The sequence below is a fragment of the Ciconia boyciana genome, chromosome 4 (genome assembly GCF_034638445.1).
Source record: "Ciconia boyciana chromosome 4, ASM3463844v1, whole genome shotgun sequence".
NCBI lineage: Eukaryota > Metazoa > Chordata > Aves > Ciconiiformes > Ciconiidae > Ciconia > Ciconia boyciana.
In genome coordinates, this window is record NC_132937.1 from 40,593,609 (window position 1) to 40,610,821 (window position 17,213).

At 37.3% G+C, this 17,213-nt stretch overlaps 1 protein-coding gene across 11 annotated transcripts in view; it reads right to left on the minus strand.

Moving 5' to 3' along the window:
* Window positions 1-17,213, minus strand: part of ADAMTS6 (ADAM metallopeptidase with thrombospondin type 1 motif 6) — a 221,457-nt gene that overhangs the window by 107,878 nt on the left and 96,366 nt on the right. For 9 of the 11 annotated variants that reach the window (XM_072859481.1, XM_072859484.1, XM_072859483.1 and 6 more), the window contains 4 exons: window positions 13,746-13,891; window positions 11,398-11,461; window positions 1,787-1,889; window positions 502-635 (listed from right to left, as the gene is read on the minus strand). In XM_072859481.1, coding sequence (XP_072715582.1) covers window positions 502-635; window positions 1,787-1,889; window positions 11,398-11,461; window positions 13,746-13,891 — 447 coding nt within the window. The remainder of the gene's footprint in view (window positions 1-501; window positions 636-1,786; window positions 1,890-11,397; window positions 11,462-13,745; window positions 13,892-17,213) is intronic. The other 2 variants (XM_072859487.1, XM_072859485.1) reach the window with 1 other exon arrangement.

The following is a 17,213-nucleotide window of genomic DNA, read 5'->3' on the forward strand; positions in this document are numbered from 1 at the left end:
CTTTTTCCTAGAACTACAGAGCAATAATGACAACTTTCTGTTTCAATTACATTAACAGCAGAATTGTTTGCAACAGGATGAACTAGTTAGAGAGAAACAGATTAATATTTTCACATTTACTGTTTTTCAGCCAGAGTGGTGTTCTAATTGGAATGATGGAACAGGCCTTGGAATAGTGCAAGGAATCTGTTCATCTCCTGCTGCCCTTTCCACCGACTCTTCAACAGAAACCATAAAGCAAGAAAAAATATGACAAAATGGAGGATTCTATGAATGTCTGTGAGAAGCTACTGAAATTCAAATTATTTATCTAATTTATGCAATATCTTTTTTATCTTTTTGTCTCAATCTTGCTCTTTCATTAGCAGCTTGACCTGTCAACACTCCCAACACTCCCTGTCAACACTCCCAACACTCCCAACAAACAAGTACCATAATTAAATGTAGGAGATAGCAGACACAACAAAGTAATCCATAAGTACTTTATAAAACATTTGTAACCTTGCATTCTCCATTGATACAGATATCCAGTGAATCAGCATTGCACTGAGTCCCATCTATAACTGCAGGAGCACGTTCAGTGTAAAAATTATAACCTTCAGCCAAGCAGTTTAATGCACATGGTTTAACCCCACCTGGACAACAAAAACGAATGAAAAAAAAAACCCAACAGAAATCTTGAAAAGTTAACAATTAATTAAAAATATATATATGCATAAACAGATCTGAAATTTATAATCTTATCTCATACCTGACACATATAATGTATACACTTTATTTAACTTCCCTTTATTGATTTCTCTACTTGACTCTTCTTTCTTGCAAAAAAGATTATTTCGCATAGTAAGATATGGCAAGGTTGGCTGGCTCCATAACGATTCCATTATGTTAATACAACCCTAATGATTATTGAACAATTTAAAACAATAAGGATACCACTTCACCATTTGAAAAACAAGAATAACAAAAGAATGTAGTGCCAGAAGTACATCACAGTAAATGTCAAAACTAAGATCAGACTATTTCAATTAGAAATTTAGTCCTATTAAATTACACTACAGCTCAGATCACATGATCACAATGATCCTTTTTAGGCTTTTAATCTAAAAAACTAAAGAGTAAAACCATTCAAGTCAATAAAATACAAAAACACAAGGGACAACATGGACTTATTCACTCAGGGTTTAGAACAGGAAAAAACAAATTAATAAAAGGGCAACCTACGAACTTTGAATGACAGAAACATAACTAAACTTGATTAAGCTGTCTCAAAGAGAAAAAGAAATTACAATCCTCTTCCCTGCTGCAAAATACTCTTTTATTGCACAGTGCAATTATTAATAATTCAATTATTGAAGTAGTCTTTAGAGACTCTTACACATGCTTTTACTTCTTTCTCCTTTTCCTAATATTTTGACATTAAGAATGAAAAAATTACTGTGAGATTTTTTTATACTGAACTCATCACTGTAGCATGAAAGGCATTTATAGATCACCTATGGAATCTCTAATTCTATTGCAACTGCAGGTGGAGAAGGGCTCCATATTTTTAAAGTGGAGTCCCTACAATGATGCTCACTCCCCTTCACAGTAAAACAAAACTCCACCAGAACAGAGATGGCTCTTCTGCAACATTTTCAGCAATTGACAAAAGTACAAGCTTAGCAAACTTAGCTCATTATATTTTAATCAAAACATTCTATTTACAAACATTACTTTCTATACAACATTTATATAATTTTGAAGACTTCACATGTGATAACATTTTTGCAAAGCTAACCATTACCTCCAGTGTAGGGTTTCCAGTTATAATACTTTCCCCGGAAAGGCATATTGTCAAAATCCGCACATTGCTTTTCTCGAAAATCACGGGCCCCTGAAGGACATGGCTAAAATAATAAAGACAAAAAAAGGTTAATTTCTTCCAAATATCAACATAAAAGGAAAGGCTTATATGCTTGTATTACAAACATAATCACACAAGAGACTAGGAGGTGGTTCTGTGCTTTATCTTGTGGCTCTGATTCTGAAACTTGCTTTACTGCTTTACAGTTGAAGTGTCTATTTTGCAATCTTAGGCTGGCATGAAGTAACTGAAGTAATTTAAAGAAAGGTAAGTGTTACATAACAGTTTCCATAAAACTGGACAATCAGAACTGCGTCAAACTATGCTTCATAATTAATCCATCAGCTACCTCCTTATAAGCACACATTAAAAACAGCTGAAAAAATGAAAATAAAATCATTTTGTTAGAGCTGTGGGCTCAGTTACAGTGTACTAAGCAGCTGCACTGAGACATGTTATTAAGACATAAGGAAAAAAATTAAAACACTTTCTAGAGAGCTGTATCACCTCTGCTTACTTGTAGCCTTGACAAAGCACTGTGTTAAGGCTGAGGATGAGAATAGATAGGTTTGGCTCTGATTTTTACCAGTCTCCAATTGTGAAGAAATAAAAACTGCTTTCATTTAGATTTGCATTACTTTGCATTACCAATTACAAAACTGTAAAGTATCTTTTTTACTTGGAATAAGGGTAGATGCAAGTGAAATTCACCTCGGAAAGAATTATAGGAGAAATAGAATTCTTTGCTATTTCTCACATTTTTCATCAGTAGGTTCAAAATAATAATGACAACTAATCTTGAATACACCCAGAACTTAGATAGCACATTAAACATTGTTATCAATGTTTAAGTACCTGCTGAAATTGCAAGCTTCATCAGACAAAGTATTTGAAATACAGATTAAAATCATTTTCAGAGTGAAAGAGAAAAGAATTTGTTTGACAGAAATCAGAGGTGTTAATAAATATTACTATTTTATAAGCACCAGAACAGTCCATTTTATGGCACTTTTACTTGTCTTCCTATGTATCTAAGCCAGTTAGCACTGTTCAGGAATCTGAAATGCATTGAAGTGAAAGGGTCTCTATAAACACAGATGATAAAAATTTACTGCACAATGCAAATATTAACATAATAATTATGACTCTCAGTATAAATTAATCAAGCTCTTATAACAGCCAGCCTATTGCAATATGATTCAGAAACTAGAAAATTTTTCTCCAGTTTTTAAGCTGTTGTGATATAAATGAAAATAGTGGACATTAGACAGTATTTAAATTTTAAATTTTCTCTATAAATCACTCTATTATCTCCTAATTAAAAATACATTTTTGAATATAATACATTTACTGGTGAAAAAAAAAGTAATGTAACTACTTTAATTCAATAATCCTTCAGATGATAACAGTGAGAATAAAAAAGAACTATGTAAATAAAATAGTAAGAATTTTTAAAAGTTTTTTTAATAGTAACAGACATTAAATATGCCTCTTTGCATCATATTCTCCAAGCAGTAGAAGGATCAGTCTTGACCCACCCACTTGCTTAGGTACTAATATACATGGCTGGTATTTTAACTGCACCAAGTTCCCCTTACAAGTTAGCTAAACCACCCCCTCTAATGAAATCCTTTTTCTAACTATTTATACTAGGACAAAACAATAAAATATGAAGATCAGTAGAGAAGGATCAAGACTTCCATATTTATACTCTCCAAAAAATTCTCACAATCTGATCTTTGAGATGTAGTCTTACTTCTCATTTGATGGTGATCTTGGATGTATTTTGAGACAACAATATCACTTCATAAACAATCTGGATAATGGGGAAGAGTATACCCTCAACAAGTTTGCTGATAACACGAAACAGGAAAGAGTGGCTGATACGCCAGAGGGTTGTGCTGCCGTCCAGAGGGACCTTGACGGGTTGGAAAAGTGAGCCCACAGAAACCTCATGAAGCTCAACAAGGAGAAGTGCAAAGTCCTCCACCTGGGGAGGAACAACACCATGCCCCAGTACATGCTGGGGGCCAACCAGCTGGAAAGCAGCTTTGTAGAAAAGGCCCTGGGGGCCCTGGTGGCCACCAAGTTGAACATCAGCCAGCAACGTGCTCTTGTGGCAAAGCTAGCTAGTGGTATCCTGGGCTGCAATAGGAGTGTCAACAGCAAGTCCAGGGAGGTGATCCTTCCCCTCTACTCAGCACTGGTGAGGTCACACCTACAGTACTGTGTTTAGTTCTGGGCTCCTCAGTACAAGAGAGACATGGAGATACAGGAGACAGTCCAATGAAGGGCCAGGAAGGGCCTGGAGCATCTCTCATATGAGGAAAGGCTGAGAGAGCTGGGACTGTTCAGCCTGGAGAAGAGAAGGCTCAGGGGGGATCTCATCAATATGTACAAATACGCATCTCTTTGTACAGGTTGCCCAAAGAGGTGGTGGAATCTCCTCCTTGGAGATACTCAAAGGCTGTCTGGACTTGGTCCTGGGCAACCTCTCTGAGGTTTGAGCAGAGAGGCTGTACAAGATGACGTCTAGAGGTCCCCTTGTAAGCAAAGCAAAGTTTTTCTTTTATCCTATTAAATATTGATTCAGTTTTGACCACAATTTAAACTGCTAAAAACACAGTTCATATCCTCTTTTCTCCTTCTCTGGCATAACCAGAGAAGACCAGAAAACCAGCTACACACAAGTATGCATAGCCTGCAGTCTCACTGCTGGCAAGAACTGCAGAAAAGGCTGGGAATACCTGGGAGCAGCTAGAGGAACTGTGGGAGCGAAGGCCCTCATACAATGTTTCTGCTTTCTTGATATCTGGTTTTGGTAGTCCTGCAGATTAAATCCTGGTTTCCTCTACTGCAAGTACTGTTAAATTAATTTCACAGACTAATATACCAATGATATCAAAGTTTTTACATAACCCGGTGTCTTTGGCTCTAAAAATGCAAATCCATCAACCCATAGGCAGATTTGGTGACATTTTTTTTGACAGATTTTTGCAATAAAATAAGTTTCCATTTCAGGCTAAGTCCTCTCAGTGAATACTGACATGTGCTAGCCCTCATCTAAGGATCTTGCCTTAATGTCCAAATCATTAGTTTGAATCCAGCTTGCAGGCAGATTCAGTGAAGTTTTCAGGCAGTCCTTCTGAAGACTCCAGTTACCAAACAATAGCCTGAAACCTGCAATGTTCTGTAATCCAAAGCATAAAATGCAACTTGTAAATTTGTTGTTGTTGCATAATTTTCCTATCTTTTTTAGTATCTCACCAATACCTGAGAGGAAGTAAAACTAAAGGCTACGACCTCAAGAAACGCATTCAAAATCGTGTTTGACAAACCTGATTGCCTTCTACACAAAGTAACCTGCTTGGTTTATGTGAGGTGAGCAGTGGACATTGTGTACCTGGATTTCTCCAAGGCTTTCAATATGGTTTCCCACAGCCTCCTCCTAGAGAACCTGATGGGTTATGGTCTAGACAAGTGGTCTGTGCGGTGGGTGGGGAACTGGCTGACAGGCCGCACCTGGAGCATGGTGGTAAATAGCTACTTTTCAAACTGGCAACCTGTCACAAGTGGGGTTCCCCAGGGATCGATACTGGGCCCAGAGATGTTTAATGTCTTCACAGGTGACCAGGATGATGGGATCGAGTGCACCCTGATGAAGTTTGCTGATGCTACCAAACTGAGTGGGGAAGTGGACACTTCTGAAGGGAGAGCCACCCTGCAGGAAGACCTGGATAGGCTGGAAGAGTGGGCTAACAAGAACCTTATGAAGTTCAACAAGGACAAGTGTAAGGTGTTGCTCCTGGGAAAACATTACCCAGGAGTGCAGCACAGGCTGGGATCTACCCAGCTGGGGAGCAGCTCTGTCAAAAGGGACCTGGGGGTCCTGGTGGACAAACAACAAGCTCAATATGAGTGAACAGGGCCGCTGCGGCAAAGAAAGCCAACAGGATGCTGGGTTGCATCAACAAGGGCATCACCAGCAGAGATAAAGAATTTTATCTTATCATTATCCCATTCTACGCAGCGCTTGTCAGGCCACACCTGGAATACTGTGTTCTGTTGTGGTCCCCGCTATGCAAAAAAGATGTGGACAGGCTGGAGAGGACCCAGAGAAAGGCCACAAAGATGATCAAAGGACTGGGAAGCCCGCCATATGAGGGAAAGGCTGAGAGAACTGGGTTTGTTCAGCCTTCAGAAAAGAAGGCTTAGGGGAGACCTTATCACCATGTTCCAGTATTTAAAGGGTGGCTACAAAGAAGATGGAGACTCCCTTTTTACAAGGAGTCACAGGGAAAAGACAAGGGGTACTGGGTACAAGTTACTCCTGGGGAGATTCTAACTGGACACAGGAGGAAAATTTTTCACAATGAGAACAATCAGCCATTGGAATAATCTCCCCAGGGAAGTGGTGGATTCGCCAACATTGGACACTTTTAAGATTTGGCTGGACAGGGTGCTGGGCCATCTTGTCTAGACTGTGCTTTTGCCAAGAAAGGTTGGACCAGATGATCCCTAAGGTCCCCTCCAACCTGATATTCTATGATTCTATGAAAATCACAGATAGAGAAATGCAAAAATGTTACTCTAAGGTAAGCTACAATATGCATTTACAAAATGTCAGCTTTTTGGCACTGTCTCTTTGTGTATGTACTTTTTTCCCGAAGTATATGTGCAATAACTGCTTCTCTTTATTGGGTAAGATATTTCACTTTTTTCATGCAGTTACAGTACATGAATAACCCTTGTCAAGCAACAGGCTGCTTGTGTTTCCCAAATGCTCTTTTAGGAGACTGCAAATCATGAGGTAGGAATCTAACAAATGTAGAAGAATTAAAATCAGATCTGAAGAAGGTCCTGAGAAGAAGATGATGAAATACTTAAAATTTTGAGTTAAAAAAAGCATTGACTTTAATAAGAACAAAAAAAAATTTAAGACTGAAGCAAAAATAAATCATCTAAAGAGCATTAGCAAATCATTGAACCAACACTGACACGACATCAAACATCTTATCTCACAAAAATCTGTTTATTTTGAAGCTTAAAATCAGGTAGACTTCAGTAATTGAACTCATTGTCTTTCCTATTAACAAAGGGCTATACTACACCTCACTGAAGATGAGAAACACAGCCAGAAGGAAGGGTGACAGTTGAAACTCAGGTACTGTTCCAAGATGTAGCTCCTCACATGAATGCATTTTAGAAAAAATAGGCTTGAAAATATTAAAATTATGAAAGCAACAAACAATGTATGTGAATGTATGCATAACGGAAGGAACCAACAAAAACATTTGCCTACATTCTCTTAAGAGAAAAGACTGAAGAACAGGAATCTTTTAAAGGTATCTATATACACAAACTTTTACATAGACAAACCATTCACAGAACCTGTAAGCAAAACATGTTTCTTATCATATGTAAAAAATTAGGAGGCTTTTACAGTTTTAGATGTATATCACATTAAGCTTCACATACATATTTTAAATCAGACAATGAGTTACTTTAACTGAGTAATTATGTGCCTTGCAATTATATTAGCATTTTGTATTTTTTAAAATTAAAAATACTATGGTTGGAAAAATACATATATTTTTGTTAGAGATAGTGTGGTTGGTGGTAGAAAATAAGTTTCTGATGAGTGTGTTCTTTCTACGAGCCTTTTGTTTCCTGAACTCATTAGCTAATGTTCTTTTCTGCTGATCTCAATGTTTCCATTAGCAGATGCCTTTTGAATTAAGAAGTCATATATGGCTTTGGAAGTGTTTGATGAGAAATAAGCCTTGTAGGAGTGTGTGCACTGTTTCCAAAGAATTAAAATGGTCAAAAGAAAGGGCAACAGAACTAACGCATCTCTGAAAGAAAAATGAAGTAAAAATGAAGGTTTTTTGGTTTATGAATAGTAGGAGCTTATAGATAGTGTTACGCTGAAAATTACAGATGGGCAATGACTGTTGACACTGTAAAACAAACTTCAATAGAAAAGATGTACAAACAACACATTTTTCATAAAAACAATGACAGATTTGCACACTCTTAACACTTACATTAATCAAACATACCATTCCATTAAAAATGTCAAGCACTAAGGACTATCATAAATCTTGAAACAAAATCTACTAGTCTCAGCAATTCTTAGTTATGTAGAACGTTAAATATTACTATAAAAGAAATAGACTACAATCATCAAAACCATTAAGGCAGTAAATTTAAGTCTCTCTAAGTACCAATATGTTTATGCACTGGAAAACCATACTCAAAAAACATGCTAAAAAAAGATTCACAGTAAAACTGTAAGAATGGCATCTCCAAATTGCCTGGCCTGAGTCTGCAATTGTTCAAGATTTGTTTTTAAGACCTAGACAATGATATGCAAAGTTTCCTTTCCAATATCTTGTTTAAATTATTGATTGAAATCTGAGTATAGGTAGGGAACGAAAATTTTGGAATAGAGGACTATAATTTTAAAAGGTTTTGACAAATTGGAGCAGTGGTTTGAAATAAAGCAATGGATGCAAATTACTACACTTGAGGAGGAACAATCAACTGTGCAAGCACAAGCTGAGGAATGCTTCCTAAACAGCAGCTTTTAAGAAAGGGATTTGGGCATTACGGATCAACACAGACTAAATAAATATTGTTACTCCTGTAAGAAAAATGTACACAATACTGAAATGAATAAAAAGAATCCCATCGCTAAGATGACAGACTAAGTTGGAAGTTACACGTATCTCTAAGAGGCCTCAGCTAGAATCCTGTGCAGAGGTTTGGACACCATGCTTAAAGAAGACGTGCGCTACTGGGATCCCAAAGGCTATTAACACAGAGACTGCCTAGTTTAAAGACAACTAAGAGACATGACAGCAGTCTGCAAACACAGAAAAGGCTCTCACAGAGGGAGTATTATCAGCTGTCTTCTTTCTGGGGAAAGAGTAAGCAAAGGTCTTAAAGGATGGGAAAAAACACACTATATTTTATGAAAACTGTCCTGACTGAAGAATCCTAATGATATCTCCTGGACTGGAGAGATTTCAAAACAGGTCAGCTGCCTAACCATCAGTTAAGAATGGTTTAATGACAGCTGATTTTGCCTTTGAGCCAGGGAATAGCCTGAATGGCAACCTCAGATACCTTCTAGATGCTCCTTCTGTGACCCTATAAGCTGCTTCTCAGTGATAAAGAGAGAATAAAGGAAGCAAAACCAACTAAGAATAAAGCTGTCTGAAAAGTGTCTGACAATATGAAATAAAATATGATAAGAATAAAATAGATCCTAGCAACATTTTGACAGTATTACTAGATAGCTATGGTATGATTGTTAATAATAAAAAAGCATTAAAAAATCATTGTATATTTGTGAGGGGGCAGGATTACATGTTATGCAAACTTTCCTGTATACTAGTTACTGTGGCAGATGCTAAATAATATCTATAGGTGATAAACATTTTAAATAAGAATGCCCGGACAATTACCTCACAAGGGTCCTCAAAGAGTTAAGGGAGGAGGGCTCCAGTGTGCCAATGTGAATTTTTAAACACACCTTAGACTGTGTGTACAAACTGAAATAGTGCTAATGCAATTAAAAAGGTCATTATTTGAAAAGGACAAATAGAATATTCTAGGTTACAGTTTGCCTTACATCATCCCAAATTAACAGAAAAGTTGGCACAGACTTGACTGATACCAGTTTAAAAGAGAGATAAATAATAATACAAATCAGTATTTTGTATAAGAATAGGTTTCATCAACTAAAACTTTTTACAATTCCTGGTTAAATTAAAGGATAATGGAATATGTTTAGATTTTGATAAAGCACTTAACTTAGTAGGACACAACATCCTGACTGAAAAAAACAGAAAAAAACCTGTACTAGTTCAGTAAAGCATACATTAAATTTATTAAATATTGACTGACGGATTTCAACAGACAGATTTCAGTAAGGAATCATCACTTGGTGAATTTGTAGGTGAATTTCCTATCAACTGTAAGAATAAGAAACACACTCAGTGTTGCTCAACATTTTCATTTGTGAATTGGAACTCTGAAAAAATTTCTTGTTTATGAAGTCTTCCAATCACAAAAAGACCATCTGAGTGAAAATAAAGAGGAAAGTAAATTAATTATAGCGGATCATCTGATAAGCTGGATCTATTCAAATGAAAATTGCACAAAGACAGCCAAGCGCAAAGATACACGTCTACAGAAAAAAATAAGATGGTCAAAGTGTCAGAATGGTGCACTGTAATTTGGAAGGTTGTATGACTGGAAAAGTTTTACAGCTCCTACTGGACAAGCAGCTCAGCTTCAGTTTCTCTTACAACACCGTGGCCACAAGGCCTAACACATTTCTCGGCTGCATGAGCAGAGCAGCTGTGATTAGCAGTAGGACAGTAATTTTTAATTTGGAAATTTGTAATACTGCCTAATAATGAGAATAATTTGGAAATTTGTAATACTGCCTAATAATGAGAATAACCTCCTCAGAGAAGTTTGCAGAACTAATACGTATGATAATTAGTAACGATCATAAAGCAAGTTTTTTTCAAGGAATCAGCATATTAACTACTGTATTTTTTCCTGAAATATATCAAAAGATAAACAGGTGAAACAACACCTTTAGGTAAAGACTCTCCCACTGTTACGAACTTCCTTGATTTAAGAAGAATTTGAAGCTAAAATAATATGACAGCCTGTTTCTGTTTGTAGTGCTACTGACTTGGAAACTTACTAGTGAAGTTCTTTATTGGTGTGTACTTTTTTCTGGTTCAATTTTTAACTCACTTGAATTTGCAATTTAGGTTCATAATTTGATTTTATACATTTATACTCTGCCCCACCCCCTCAGTAGTAGTTCATTATTTGATGGGCTCAGCTCTAAAATAAAACTGTGTGATCATTCTGGTAATACAAGAACCAGCAGACACCTGATGGCAAAACAGCAGGTTTAAAACTCACCAAAAGAAATACATTTTCACAGAATGTATAAGAGTATTGTGTAACACATTAGCACTGGAAGTTATAAAGGTATAAAAAGGGTAAGAGGATTTAAAAGTGGATTCATGGAGGATACTTCCATTTGTGGCAGTTAATCTGGTACAGATACGATGTGGAGCTCAAGAAATCTTTAGACACCCAGCTTCTGGAAACTCATACGGTACATCCATGGAAAAGTCATGCCTTAGCTGCCAAAAGTTTATAGTTTTTCCCTAAACACCTGTTATTGGCCACTGCTGGGAGACAAGACACTGGGCTAGACAGACGTTTGCTCTGATGTGGAATGCTCCTTGTTCACCTTTAACATGGATGCTTAAGCTGAACTCACGCCAGGCCTTAATGCAAAGGCACCATCTGGGCATCATATTGAGACAGGGATCCTAACATTCAGCAGAACACCTAGGGTGCCTGCAATACAGAAGTGCCCTAAACGACTGTTTGCCAATAAAATGCAGAATTCACAGCTTTTCTGAACTAGGAAAAAATGCATCCATTGCTTCTAAAATGTAAAACAGACAAGTTGATTATACATTTACAGTGGAACAAAATTTACTTACATCAGTATTACAGGAGCGATACCTCTTCCTTTCTCCAAGACAGTATTTGCCTCCACCTGAAGGCCTGGAAAAACATGTTTTATGTGTTAGTACATGTATTAGTACAAACACAAGTTCATGAGATATACTAATGCATTATTAGTATAAATACAAGTCCAAGAGATATATATTATATAAATAAAAATAAAAGTACATGAAAGTTTTATGGTGAGATTTTAAAATATTTTATTTAATAAGAATTGTAGCATTGACTTGAATTGGAGCAGATACAAAACAATACTGGATATGTGAAAATCATCACTCATATAGCATGTTTGCATAGATCCCAAGCAATACACTTTAACTGTATTTTGAGCATACTAAAAAGGCATTGTGTTTTTACTTATTTGCTTGCTTTGTAAAACTAGAATGAGAAATGTGTAAACAACCTATGTGATACTTTTTTTTAAAATCTTCTCATATTACACTTGAAAACATAACAAAATGAAGAAACACTGCCTGCTAAATACTGGAGCCAGCAAAGACTGCATTTTCTAGTTCAAGAATCTGATTCTGATTTGAATTAAGCAGTATTAAATCTGAGGAAACTCTAGAGTAAGCAGGTTTCTATTACTGTGAATAAGACATTGGGTCTTAAATTCCCAAACTGTTCAAGAACCTCATCTATCTTCCACAGAGGTCAAATAATGAATTAACATTGAGTTAAATGGAAGATTAATCAGACATGAGCTCTTTGGCTCATAACGTGAAAGCAGAAAGGAAAAACGCTTGGTGTTTGTTTTATAATAAAGAAATAAAATCATTTACAATTAACTAAAAAGAAAATCAATACTATTTTTCACATTACAAACATTCAACTAGGCAACACTATCCTTGAACCAAAAGGAATTTTTTTCTAATGCAGACATACACCCCCAAATGCATTTGCTTGCTGTACTGTTAAACATCTAAAATTTAATCACCTTTCAACATACCAACACATATACAGGGTGACAGGAGTAGTTAAAAAATCTTAGGAAATTACTCATGCTCCAAAAAAACATTTCACTAGCATTTTTACATACTGCTGTGAAAAAAATAATTATTTTAATTTCTTATTCTCTCAGTAACATAGTCTGACATGTTATCGATGCCTATGGATAATCTTTGCTTTTGAATCCATTCAGTAAGTAGTGCTATTTGCCAGATTTGATAGTTAATTGCTAATGATAGGAGGTGAACAGACCACCTTAAGCACCAGTAATGTGATATTATGGTGTCTGTCTTGCAGAGCATAGTGTAAAGCTGATGTACAGCCTGGCTTGCAAAACATGGGTACAAGCAACAAAGAACCTAAGTGTACAGAGAGGAGAAGAAAAGAAAGGAGTGACGAAAGCCACAGAATGCATTTTTATGAAAGAAGCACAAAAGCTTAATGTTTTCAAGAAAAAGTGGTCTTAAAAACTAATAATGGTGATGGAAATAGCAATTATGGGACATGACAAGAACAAAGTACAGAGTAATAAAACTATCCTTCTGCGAAGGCCTATAGCTGTGATGAGGTAACCAGAACAGAGCAAGCAGCAACAGAAAAAAGCAGTGATTCATTCAGCAAAGAACAGCAATGGAAATACATAAGCATTCTTCACCTGAGAAGTGCTAGTGACAGAGAGAGGAGCACTTACCTGACACACCTTCTCTGGAACAGTGCTCAGGACATCGAAAAACAGATAGATGACAGGATAGATGACAGGACCAATACAGATACACACAACAGATCAAGATGTAGTGGAGAAGCTGGCCCCTCTTGAGAGAGAGTATGGACCAATAGGGAGTTGTGGCAAGGAGAGAAGTTGCTGAATTGTTTTAAGAGTCAGTGGGAAGTCACAACGAAGTGTTGGACATGACAGTATATTGTATTGTATTGTATGCAATGTAATATTACTAACTATGGTTTATATGTTAGCAGTTGTATGCAAAAGCTTGGAAATACTGTGTTGTCTTTTTAATAGTAACTAGCAATAGTTATTTTATATCCCAGACAAGCATTAGAGGTAATATGTCTTAAGAAAGAAATCTACCTAAACCATAATTCAAATATGTTTTGCATGAACAGCAAGTTGGAGAAAGAAAACCATTCTGGTTACTGCTAAATATAAATCCAGCTATCTTTAGAGTATATAAGATACATTAAAAATGTTAGAAGTATGTCTAGTGAACTTCTCCTGTTTAAGTGTTTCTGTCTGCTATTTTGAAGACAAATGTTGGCAAACTAGCAAAACATTTTTACAGATAACATGTGAAACCACAGTTCTGAATAATTTCCAAATGTGTCTTTTTGTTGGCTCCGGCTTACTTTAGCTACTTACGCTGGACTGTCACAGTGTCTTATAGATGAAGAGACTCCTCCCCCGCAGGTCCTGCTGCACTCTCCCCATATTGACCATGGACCCCAACCCCCATCTATGCTCTGGGGCCAAGTGCCAAAAGGTACGCACTCTCCTTGATAACACCACTGAAAGATTTCACAAAAAAACCACAAAATTAGCTTCCAGGCTGACAGAGTTATCAGGACAGAAAAATATAAGGGTCAGGCAATGACCAATTATAGGCATTAGCATTCTCTGTATAGATAACAAGACTAATATTTTACTTTTTCTAGCCATGTTTAGACATTGGTGAGGGTGTGTGTGATTTGTTAATTGTCTTCACTAAGTCCTGAATTATAGGTCCCTAACACACACCAGAAGTTAAAGCAAGCTTAAAATAAAGATTTTCTTTTTTCTTCATACATCTTCCTTAATGTTTCACATTAAAGGAACTGCAAGTTGCTTACATTCTTTTAAACACTAAGGTTCATTTCTAAGATCAGTTTAGTAAAACACCCTCCACTTAGGATTCATGTAGGGGCTTCATTATGCGAAATGAAAAATTCCCCACTATAGTATTTTTAACAAACTATTCCCTTACATTTTAAAAAAAGAAAATCTGGACGAGGTTACAATGGAAGAAGAATTTGTTGCAGTATTTCATTTATACTAACCCTACAGACATAATAAAAGTAGTGCCAAAGCATTAGACATGGTACAGAAAATCAGTATATAATAGTGACTGGCCACTTGTTCAGGGACAGAATGAACATGCATACTTCACTCATGCAAACACTTAAACTTTGCAATATTGTTACTTACATTGGACATGCAAAATGACAGACAATTCGCACGAATGGCTAATTGTTAAAATAAGTTTATAATTTCCTTAGTCAGAAACCTTTTTTAAACCATTCAGAAATAATCCTGGAGCCCATAGTTTGATCCACATTCTGGTGTCACTGAGAATCCGGAGTAGCTCGGTTAGATAACCCTTTCCCACCGTTATAGGCTTAGGTGACACAGTAGAGCACGGCCTCAGGTCTACTGTGACCTGAATCTGCACATTTCACTTCCAAAACGTGGGCATCTGCTGTTTAACTCCCTTGAATTCCTATAACAGACACAGTATTGACCGTTTCCAAAAAGAAACCCAGACAACTTCTGTGTCCAAAATCAGCCATATGAATTTGACAAAAAGCACTGAGACATGCACAAAAGACATGGACAGATAGACATATCCCTGTCCACCCACAAGCACTGGAAGACTCAGCGTTGACTTTATACTAATAGGTACAGCAAAGCCAAGTTTTCTCTTCTCCTGAGTCCTAAGGCTCACCTAAAGCCTCAGTCCCAGCAATGTACGACATACATAAACAAGTAAATACAGCCATTCACAATGACCTGAATCATTCTAGATTTTTCTGAAACCAACTGAAAAGAGAATTTAACTTTCAATCACTACTCAGAAAAAAAAATTAATAGGAGTTTGATATGAACAAGCATTGTGCAGTGTTAGTTAAAGAAAATGAATAAAAATCCTTATTTTTTCATTAAAAATTTCATTTTTAATAAAAGGTACTTCTAGACTGTCAAACATGTCAGAGTCGAAGTGCGTAGCTTTCAAGAATGTACATTAAAATGGTATATTAATATTAAAATGTGTAGCTTATCATCAGCAAAGGCACCTAGATACAACATAGTTTTGCATACAAACACATGCTACCATTTAATACAATATTTCCTTATTATATTATTTCCTTGTTATTTCCACATAAATAAGTGTCCAGAGGAGGGCCACGAAGATGATCAGGGGCTGGAGCACCTCTCCTATGAAGACAGGCTGAGGGAGTTGGGGTTGTTCAGCCTGGAGAAGGGAAGGCTCTGAGGAGACCTTATAGCAGACCTGAAGAGGGCCTACAAGAAAGCTGGAGAGGGACTTTTTACAAGGGCATGTAGTGATAGGACAAGGGGTAATGGCTTTAAACTGAAACAGGGTAGATTTAGATTAGATATAAGGGAGAAATTCTTCACTATGAAGGTGGTGAGGCACTGGAACAGGTTGCCCAGAGAGGTGGTAGATACCCCATCCCTGGAAGTGTTCAAGGCCAGGTGGATGGGGCTTTGAGCAACCTGGTCTAGTGGAAGGTGTCCCTGCCCATGGCAAGTGGGGGTGGAACTACATGATCTTTAAGGTCCCTTCCAACTCAAACCATTCTATGATTCTATGAAATGAAACCTGTAGCAGTACTTTTCTAGCCACATTCATTCTTGTTTCTTGTCTCAAAACACTTTTATCCTCCATGACCTCTTTCTTCTCTGTATGTGCTGTACCTGTTTTAAAACACAGCTGTTATAATCCAGCACATTTCTGTTTATAAGCCTCATCCGCTATCAGTTAGAGAAACAAAAACCAAGCATTAACATGTCTACAGAAAAGATAAAGGAGACTATTTTAAATCTCAAGTTCAAAATGCATTGCCTTTTCTACCAGGTCTGCTCGGGACAGAGTTTTCCTCATAGCAGCCCGTATGGGCTTGTGACCAGTGTGGATAACACACTGTTTTAGCTATTGCTAAACAGTGCTTACACACCATCAAGGCTTTCTTGGTTTCTCAGCCTGCCACCCAAGTGAGTAGGCTGGGGGTGGGCAAAAGGTTGTGAGGGGACACAGCAGGGACAGGTGACCCAAATTGACCAAAGGGATATCCCATACCCTGTAACATCATGCTCAGCAGTAAAACTGGGGTGGGGATGTTTCCAAAGTAGCCTCTGCTCAGAGACTGGCTGGGCAACAGTCTGCTGGTGGGAGGTAGTGAGTGATTGCCTTTGATCTCTTGTTCGCTTTTTCTTTCTTTTCCTCTCACTTACTCAGCTGTCTATCTCAGCCCATGAGTTTTTCTCACTTTTGCCCTTCTGATTCTCTCCTGGGGGCATAGTGAGCGATCAACTAGGTGGGGCCCTAGTTGCTGGATGGGGTCAACCCACCACACCCTTCTTCAGAAAAAAAACCAAAGACACATGGTTTCATGGAGTCGTACTGAGGAAAGGAGGGTTTATCCTTCTTGGGGTTCTAAATTTACAAACCAGAGGTTTATGCCAATAAGTAGGCATCCATCAGAGGAACATTCCTTCATATGGAGCTTCTCTTAAATCCAGACTATCACTGAATGTCTGTATAACACATAATGCAGTCCATATAGTGAACTCACATTTTTAGCTAGTATAGATATATCCATATGGCACAGTGTTTTGCAATGCCTCTAATGGTACAATTATGATGGAGAATGAATTCTTTATGTGAATTACACGAGGGATTAAAATCTTCTGTTTTTCTTCTGTCGTGGTTTAGCCCCAGCCAGCAACTAAGCCCCACACAGCCACTTGCTCACTCCCCCACGGTGGGATGGGGGAGAGAATCAGAACAGTAAAAGTGAGAAAACTCGTGGGTTGAGATAAAGACAGTTT